General features: G+C 62.3%; 2 protein-coding genes across 4 annotated transcripts; one reads left to right on the forward strand and one right to left on the reverse strand.

Annotated features, from left to right (window-relative positions):
• Positions 1-879: 879 nt before the first annotated feature.
• Positions 880-8,847, reverse strand: TRIM72 (tripartite motif containing 72). 3 transcript variants are annotated; one of them, XM_058286027.1, is made up of 7 exons: positions 8,661-8,847; positions 7,756-8,148; positions 4,768-4,863; positions 4,094-4,324; positions 3,656-3,678; positions 2,941-3,059; positions 880-2,166 (listed from the first exon to the last, which is right to left on the reverse strand). In XM_058286027.1, the coding sequence occupies exons 1-7, from the start codon at positions 8,838-8,840 to the stop codon at positions 1,592-1,594; spliced, it is 1,617 nt and encodes a 538-aa protein (XP_058142010.1). In that variant the 5' UTR covers positions 8,841-8,847; the 3' UTR covers positions 880-1,591. The 3 variants fall into 3 exon arrangements, with proteins under 3 accessions (XP_058142010.1, XP_058142011.1, XP_004479486.1); XM_058286028.1 differs by having other exon boundaries at positions 8,601-8,847; XM_004479429.4 differs by lacking the exon at positions 8,661-8,847 and adding an exon at positions 8,271-8,364.
• Positions 5,817-6,866, forward strand: PYDC1 (pyrin domain containing 1). The gene is made up of 3 exons (XM_004479428.4): positions 5,817-6,130; positions 6,437-6,479; positions 6,652-6,866. The coding sequence occupies exons 1-2, from the start codon at positions 5,865-5,867 to the stop codon at positions 6,438-6,440; spliced, it is 270 nt and encodes an 89-aa protein (XP_004479485.1). The 5' UTR covers positions 5,817-5,864; the 3' UTR covers positions 6,441-6,479; positions 6,652-6,866.
• Positions 8,848-9,069: the final 222 nt, after the last annotated feature.

Here is a 9,069-nt window from a genome sequence, read left to right on the forward strand (position 1 = left end):
AAGATTAGTTAGGGCAATAGGACAGTGAGGGGGCTACTGCCTGGTGACCGGCGCTTGGCCCTTCACACAGACTGAATGAGGAAGGAGCCAGAGCACTAGAGCGCTCATTAACGGTGTTGGATTTTACAACCAAAGAATCCTTTTGTTTTATTGATTGACTTCCCATCACAACGAATATGCTCTTCTGTCTCCCAGGGCCCCCTCCAGGACTTTTGATGGGAAGCCCCCACCGCCCAGACCTTTTCTTTTTTTCCCCCACTGAGATGGCTCCCTCATCTGTTTGCTCTCTGTTTGAGCTCGTTGTCTGTTCATTGTCTTTTGCTTGTTGTCTGCTTGTTGGGTTTTTTTTGCTCCTTGTCTGCTCGTTGTCTGTTTTGGTTTGTTTTTTTTCTTTAGGAGGCACCAGAAACCAAACCCAGGACCTTCCATATGGAGGCAGGTGCTCAGCTGCTTGAGCTACATCCGCTCCCCTGCCCCAGATCTCGAGGCCTGTCTCCCCTCACCCACGTCCTCCTTTCCACTCTCTTAGTCTCAAGCCCACCTTTCCCCAAAAATACCCCCGCCCCTGTGTGAGTGGACAGCCCCGGGCCATCGTCTCCCCTCGGGAGAGGAAAGAAGGGGTCCAAATCCCCAAAGGCCTCTCCCTCCAGGGAAGAGGGACCCTCTCTCTGGACCTCAGTGGTTACTGCAGAGCCAAGAAATGGGCTTCTGAACTAAAGGCAAACAGGACTCAAACCAGTAAGAGGTGAGGGGCCCACTCAGCGGGCGCTGGACAAGCAGCAGGGCCCAGTGCGGAGTCGGCATCCTGCTCTCCTGGTTGGCAGTTTGGGGAAATCCAAGACGCTCAGTAAACATTCTCCAGAGGCAAAGAGAAACCAGTTGTGCATAGCTTTATTCGCCTCCGTAGCACCCAGCACGGGACCTGGCAGTTCTAAAGAGTCTTAAATGGAGGATTTTCTATGTCTGGATCTACACTGACAGGGAACAACTAGACCGGCTGCTCAGTGGCTCTCGGAGTGCCATCCCAGGGGTAGCAGTAGCCCCATCACCTGGGAACTTGTTAGAAATGCACATTTTTGGCGTGCCCCAGACCTCCTGGATGAGCTCAGCCATCTGGGCTTGCACAAATCCTCCCGGGGATCCTGACGCACAGTCAGGCTGGAGAACCGCTGACCTAAGGGAAGGGACCTTTACGTGGGGAGTCTGGACTCCCTGCCGCAACCCTGAGGAGCCCCATATTCCACAGAGCACTCGAGCTCCTCAGTCCCGCTCCCTTTTCCTTCCCTTCCTCCACCTCAGTTTTCTCCTGGAACCCCTGGGCACCCCGTCACCAAATTCTGGTTTCCTCACTGACCACCCGTCTGCGCTCTTTTCCGCTCTGACGCCTCCACACGGCGTCACCTCAACCCCTCACCCAGACGGCACCCCACCCTTTTCAGACCTCTTGGAGAAGCCCCGGCTCCTCGACTCACTCTCCAGTCCCGGCACACTGCACTCCCCACCCCCACTTGTCTCCCTCCGGACCCGAAACAGGAGACCTGAGCCCCCAACCGCCAGGTCCCGGCACCCCACCCCCGGCCACCCAGGCGGCTCAGGCCTCCTGGCCATCGGGCCGCACGAGCAGCAGCGGCTGCGCGTTCTTGCCCTTGTCGTGCCAGCACACGTCGAAGAAGGGGTACACGGGCCCGGGCAGGCGCTCGTGGAAGGCAAAGAGCAGCGCCAGCGCGTCGGCGTCGCTGGCGTCGTAGAAGGCGAGGATGCCGTCCCCAAAGCTGAGGTAGAGCCCGATGCGCGTGGGCCGCGTCTCCGGGGCGCGCAGCGCGCGCGGCTCCTTGGCCTCCACGTGCGCCTCCAGGATCTTGCCTTCGCGCAGCCCGAGCAGCCAGAGGCCCTGCGAGGGCACCGCGTGCAGCCGGCCGCGGCGGCTGGCTGCGGCCGCGATCACGCCCAGGGCCCAGCGCGGCTTGTCGCCCACCTCCACCTCCCAGTAGTGCTCGCCTTCGGAGAGCAGCTGGTGCGCCACCACCGCCACCGCCTTGTCGAACTGGCACGGGTCGTCGCCGGCGGGCGGCGCCTTCTGCTCACAGCACTCGATGCGGCGACCCGACTGCGACAGCGCCAGGCTGGGGTGCGCCGAGGACGGGTCAAAGGTCAGCTCCTCCAGCGCTGCCGGAGGAACACGCGTCAGGCCCCTGCATCTGTGCCTCCGTGGAGCCATCTCCCAAGCCACCTTTATTCTGCCCTTCTGGGCCCTCCTTGTCTCCTCTCACTCTGCCAACATCTCTGGAGAGGGAGGGCCTGTCCCTTAGCGGCTTGGGCCAGTGGCTGCACCTCTCTTGAGCATCAGTTTGCTGCGCCTTATAATGGAGCCATAATTACTCAAGGGATGTGGGGAGAATAGGTTGGTTCAAGGCACGAATCTCAGGTGGCCCAGAAGAGGCCTCAGACCCAAAGTCACAGAGCGGGAGACTTGGCAGGAAGCCTGGGCCTCTGCCAGCCCTTGACCCAGGCCCTGGGTCCTACGTTCCTCTTGACGCAGGCCACATGTGGGAAGCTCTGAGGCCCCCAGCATCCCAAGCACTAGAGCTGTGGGAGGCGAGCTGAGTGGCCAGGTCAGCCCCAAGGCCCCAGGAGCTTCTGCAGCTCCTCAGCCCCCAATGTGCAGGGATTAACATTTGCCCTCTCCAGGGAGGGGCAGGGACCGGCCAAGGACCACACAGGTTGCCAGGGGCTCACCCAGGCCGCAGCCTCTGGGCCTGAAATTCCCGCAGCAGCAGCACCCGTTGGCATAGCTAAGGTCCTCTCGTGTCAGTCACCTGCCTGTAAACCCCAGACCTCAGAGGTCTTTCTTCTCCAAACACTGCCATGGGTTAGGGGGACAGAGCAGGGGAACCCCAGAGGTCAAGGGGTGGCCTTCCCCAGTTGGCAGTGATCCCATACCTGGCATCAGAGCCCGGAACATCTTCCTCCACACCTGGAATTTGAAGTCATCTGAGATGATAGGCAACTGGATGTCAAGGCGGGCAGGTGGGGGCGACTCGGCCAGAATCTTCTGCAGCCTGGGAGTGGGGTGGTGGGGGCAAGAAATCTGTAGGGGCCTTCCTGGAGGAGGCGTGGGGTGAGGCAGAGGCAAGAGGAAGGACCCCAAGGAGAGGAGGACAAGGGCCGTGGTGGCGTTCCAGGAGCTGCCTGCCTCACCCCCTAGCTTGAAATCCTTCTGTTGGGATCTTGCCCATGCCTCTCACCTGCCCCACAGACCCCAACTTCTCTCCCACTTACCAGGTGTTGCCTTGCTCTTCCCTCTAACTACAATGCTCTTCCCCCAACTCTGTACCTAACCAACTCCTGTTCATCCCTCCAGGGCCCAACTCAAATGCCCACCTTTCTGGGAAGCCTTGCCTAACCACCCCTTTCCCTCCATAACAGCAGTGAGCACACTGAGGCCCCATCCCCGCCCACATCTGTCTCCAGCAGGGGTCCCAGAGGGTAAAGACCAGGTCTGGTTCATTTCTGTATTCAACACAAAGCCTGGTCCCAGGAAATAGCAGTGGGCCAAATGGGGGGATGCAGGCGTAGTGGAGGCAGGGGGCAGCCAGTGACGTCCCTGGAGGACAAGGGCAAGTCGGGGAAACAGATAGAGCCAGATGGATCTCACCTGCTGGTCACGAGGCAGTATTTCTGGAGAGAGAGGAAGAGGAAGTAGAGGTGAGGCAGGGAGGGATATGCTGGAGACCACCGAGGACAGGGTGAATGCCGGATGTGGGGTCAGGGAGAATCAGTGAAGCCAAAAGGGACCGAGAAGTCAAGGCCGCCCCTAGCAAGCCCTTCACCTCTATGTGAATTGGAAAAAGGGGACTCCCTCCCCAGGAGACTCGAATTCCACCTGTTAGAAGACTCCCCAGTAAATACACAAAGCTACCACGCCTGTGACCTCCTTGGCGCTCTCTTGGAGCTTCTGTCCTTGAGCAGTGCCCAACCTAAACAACCACTGCAGTCCTGGGTTCCCCCTCCCAGATGCGTGTCCGTGGCGAGCCTCAGGGCCTGACAGTGGGCTGTGAGGTCTTTTCCGGAGAGGAAGCTCATCCGGGCTCACCATGAGGAACTCGGTCTGCGGCTTGTCAGCCACCTCCTCCAGCACCTTCTCCATCTGCCGCAGCTGCTCCAGATAAGAGCCCACGCTTGCCAGCTCCCGCCGGAGGGCGATCCCTGCCTCAGCCCGCACTCGCTCTGCCTCGCGCTCCAGCGAGGACTCCAGTGCCGCCAGGAACACCCGCATCTTGCCCAGCTGGTCCCCCACAGCCGCCCGGAACCGACGCACCGTTTCCTGCGGAGGCAGACAGGCAAAAATGCTTGGGAGAGCAGATGTGGCGCGAGCACTTGAGCGCCCACCTCCCACATGGGAGGTCCCAGGTTCAGTTGCTAGTGCCTCCTAAAGAAGACAAACAACAAGTAGATGATGGGAAAAGACAACGAGCAGACAATTAGCAAAAAATAAATAAAAAATTAAAAACAAGCAGACAACAAGCAAAAACAAACGAACAGGGAATGGATGTGGCTCAAGCAGTTGAACGCTTGCCACCCACATAGGAGGTCCTGGGTTCAGTTTCTGGTGCCTCCTAAAGAAAAAACAAGCAGAAAACAAACAAAAACAACAAGCAAAAACAACGAGCAAGCAGACAAGGGAGCCATCTTGTGGGGGAAGCACTTGGCTGGGTAGCCCCAACTCAGACCCCAGTCCCCTGGGCTCCAGCCTGCCACACCCCTCACCTCCACCTCTGCCAGCTGATGTTCCAGCACAGACACGCTCTTCTCCTTGCGCATACAGGCGTCCTGCAGCTGCAGCTTCTGCTGGGGGAGCTGCGTCTGGGGGTGGTGGACATGAAGAGATGATGAGGATGCCACCCCTTTCCAAAACCTCTTGCCCCTTCTAAACCTGCCTTCTCTGGCTCAGCCTCGATGCCAGTTCCTCCCCCAGCCGGGACAGGCTAGCATCCTACCTTCCCCAAACCCACTCACGTGCCCCAGGGCCTTTGCCTGTGCCAGCCCTGAGGCCTGGAATGCCTTCTCATCGCCATCGTGTGTTCTGTCAACCCCTTCTCTTGCCTTGCCTCCCCTCAGCCCATCCCCTCAGCAGCCAGCTCACTAGCACAGGTCTTTGTGAGAATGACAAACACAAACGGGGCCACCAGGTCTCCGTCCCAGACCAGCGAGCACCCAGGAGGCTTCAGGGGCTGAGCACAGGCAGAAACCTGGCCTCCCCCTGTTCTTGGCCTTCACCCCGTACTTAAAAGCAGAACATTGCAAGCCGATGTGGCTCAGTGGTTGAGCGACGGCTTCCCACATATGCGGTCCCGGGTTCAATCCCTAGTTCCGATACCTCAAAAAGAAAAGCAGAAAGCCAGCAAAACATCCCATCCAGCCTCCCCCCACTCCCATTGGCTCTGGGGCGGGCAGTGTCCTCGAAGTGGCCCCTATGCTCAGCTCCTACCAGAAGCTGTCACTTTGCTACTCCTGAAATGCAGGTATAGGGGCGCTCCTACCAGGAGGGGCCTGGACCTGGAAGCAGACAGTGCAGGGTCTATCCTGCTTCCACGGCTTCCACCCTAGTTGCCTCCTCTGCACAATGGGACTGGCAATCCCCACCTGGGCCATGGTTGTGACAATTTGGAGACCCCCCCTTGCCTCCTGGAAAAGCTGCTTGCCAGGGTGAGTCCCCGCCCTCTGGGGGCCACAGGTTGGGCCACAGGGTTGGGCCAGCTCAGTCTCCTCCCACCAGGACGTCCTCCCGGGCAGGCAGCGGGGCGGGGCGGGCCAGGTGGGTCCCAGCGCAGCCACTGGAGGCTCAGAGGCTGCAGGGCTGAGCCATGGGGAAGAAGCGGGACGCCATCCTGGAGGCGCTGGAGAACCTGACCAGCGATGAGCTCAAGAAGTTCAAGCTGAAGCTGGGGGTGGTGCCGCTGCGCGAGGGCTTCCGGAACATCCCACGGGGGGCGCTCGGGCCCCTGGACCCCGTGGACCTCACCGACAAGCTGGTCTCCTTCTACCGCGAGGACTACGGCGCGGAGCTGGCGGCAACCGTGCTGCTGGACATGGGCATGCAGGAGGAGGCGTCGCGGCTGCAGGCGGTCGCGTGAGTCCCCAGAGCTGGGCGGATCCCCATTCCACCACTCTGAATCCAGTGCATGGGCTCCAATCCCAGCCCCTCTGCCTCGCCCAGGACTCAGGCGACCCGTCTCGCCCCAGCACCCTCCCTGCCCACCTCCTCCTGGCCTCCTTCCTGGGGTTTCCCCTCCCAGACCCCAGGCCGGCCTCTCTCGGCCACTTAGGGCTGAGCCAATGCTGACCCTAGCAGCCTATGCTGCCCCCCATCTGCCCCTCTGGACGCTCAGCCACCTGGCACCTGTCCCATTTCACCACCTCTGTTCTCTCTCTACAGATAACAGTAGAAGAATTTGGAAGCTCCGGGGACATCCACAGAGGTGAGTGTGGGCTGGAAGGGCTGCGGGGCAGAGGAGGCTCCTGTCCTGGGCTAAGAGACCTCCAAACCTTGGAGGCTGGACTGGGCAAGGCGGGGGTGGGGGAGGGACAGTGAGGCTGTGCCCCCGATGTGGGGGCCCAGATGCTGACCTGAGAACGGGGTTACCCCTCTAGGAGTCTGAGGGCCGAGGGAAGGAGCAGCGCAACTCTGATGTTTGTGGGCAAAGACAAGCCCCCCAGAAGCCCACCTGGAGGATGAGCCCCAGGAAGACGATGACAGTGATGCCATGGCAGGGACCAAGGGCCTGGCCATGTCCCCAGTGACCCACCCGCCCCCGAACCTATCCTTTATTCTTTTACAGCCCAATAAACATTTGTCAGATCTACCTAGCCTGGAGTGGACACATACCCGCAGGGGTCTAGATGCACATGCACGTACGTCCACCTACATTCGCCACACGTGTCACGTATGTGCCAGTGTGTGCCTGCAAGTCCTTGCAGACCCCTGGAGGTTTGGGAACGCGCGTCTGCCCGTGTTTGCGGCATTTGTCTGGGGCACCTATGACGGGGTGTGCTCACGATTGCACACCCGGAGATATGTGCAGAGTGGGGCCATCTCCATTCGCCAAGACCTGGGTGTCCTTGCGACCCGTGAGGATCGCAAGCCTCGGGGCGCACACCACCGTGTGTGAACTCTCGAGTCGGTCAGGCCTTCCAGCTTCGGCCAGAAAAGCAGCCTGGACCCGGCTCTCGGTGCTACGCTGGCCCGGCGCCCAAAGGTGCAGGTCCAGGTGCACCCTGGCCTCCCGCCTCCGTTCAGGTTAAGCCCCACCTCCGCTTAAGCGCGGGCTCGGCAGCTTCAGGGGCGCGTGGGCCTCGGCGGCGCAGCCGTGCGGAGCCAGCAGTCCCGCTCCCGGCCGCGCGGCCACGCCCGGAGCCCCCGCACCTCCAGTTTTCCCGAGGCCTACGCCACGCAGACGTGCCAGCCTGCCAGGCTCGCCCAGGCGCGGTGGGCCGCGTGGGTGGGCCGCGGGCACTGGCTCCGCCCTCTGCCCCGCCCCCTGCCCCGCCCCCTGCCCCGCCCCCCAACTCTGGGCCCGCAGCTGAGCCGGGGGTGGGTTCCGGCTAGTTTACCGCAGACAGGGTTCCCAGACAGCCGGGTCCCGCCCAGGCTCAGAATCCAAAGTCAAGGCTGCGATCTTCCCGCCAGGCCCGGCCCCTGGCCCGGGAGACCCCGCCCCGTCCCACCCCACCCCCCCACCCCGGTGGGGCCCGCACCTTGAGGCGGGCGTGAGCCTCGGCGGCCGGCAGCAGGCGGTGGCCGCGGTGCGACCCGAGCGAGGCGCACACGCCGCACACGAGCGCGCGGTCCTGCTCGCAGTAGATGCTGAGCGGGTCCAGGTGCTCCTCGCAGTGGCCCTGCGGCACCTGCGCCAGCCCCTCCACCAGGCGCGCCAGCTGCTGGTTGGTGCTGAGCGCGTGCGGCCGCGTGGGCGCCTGGCAGCTCGGGCACAGCACCGTGCCGTCCGCCGCGGGCTCCCCGGCCACGCGGCCCAGGCAGGCGCGGCAGAAGCTGTGGCCGCACTCGGCCGTCACGGGCGCGTCGAACAGCTGCAGGCACAGCGGGCAGGACAGCTCCTGGCGCAGGAGGCCGGGCGCGGCCGACATGGCCTGCGGGGAGAGGCGAAGGTCAGGGAGGCCCCGGGAGCCGCGCTCCGGCCCAGCGCCCTGCCCGGCCCGCGGCCCTCGCGGCGAGGAGCCTCCAGCCTAGGAGGACCTCTCGCAGGCCTCACCGGAAGGGACCCTGGCTCTGGCCGAGGGGGAAAGGGGACTCGTCTCAGTCGCAAAGGCCACCTCAACTACGGGGCTCAAACCCGGCCCCGAACAGCCTGGTCTCAACTCCAATCCTCGGTTCCCAAACACAGCCTTGCCCACTGCCCTTGCCCACAGCTGCGCCTTGGAGCTCAGCCTCTGACTTGGCCTTGGCACTAGCCCCAAATTCCCCCAGCCCCCTGCCGGGCCCTCCTCTCCCCAGCTTTCCAGGAGCCCCAGCCCTCCCCTCCCCCACCGCTCCAGGAGCCCAGCCCTCCCCTCACCCACATCCCCAGGCCCACATAGCTCACAAGTCTGGATAGGGAGCTCTAAGCCAAGAGGGAGTCCCCAGAGGCTGGGTCAAAATTCACCCTTTCCTTGGAGGATCCCGGCGAGGGGCAAGCTGCAAGCTCAGAGCAGGAGGAGGTGGGTCCTAGAGCAGGGAGAGCTGGCCAGCGTAGATGAGGGGCACACGGGACAGCATACAGACCCTCCTGTCTGAGCCCTGGCCCCGGGATATATTTAGCTCCCCAGGCCCACGCCCCTCCCATCACTTCTGGAAACTGTTCTAAAAGTGAGGACTGAGTGGTCACTGGGCAGGCATCACATGTCAGGGCCACCTGTCCTGGCCCATCTCACTGTCCCCTCTCCCGCCCAGCCTGGAGGTGAAGCTCAGAGCCAGCCTGTCTAATTACAGAAAAGTGCAACACAGAAGGGGGGTTGGCATTCTCCCCTTCCCACCCCCTCCCACCCCCGTCACTCTCCCAGCCTCCCTCCTCC

This window comes from Dasypus novemcinctus, chromosome 23 (assembly GCF_030445035.2).
Source record: "Dasypus novemcinctus isolate mDasNov1 chromosome 23, mDasNov1.1.hap2, whole genome shotgun sequence".
Classification (NCBI taxonomy): Eukaryota; Metazoa; Chordata; class Mammalia; order Cingulata; family Dasypodidae; genus Dasypus; species Dasypus novemcinctus.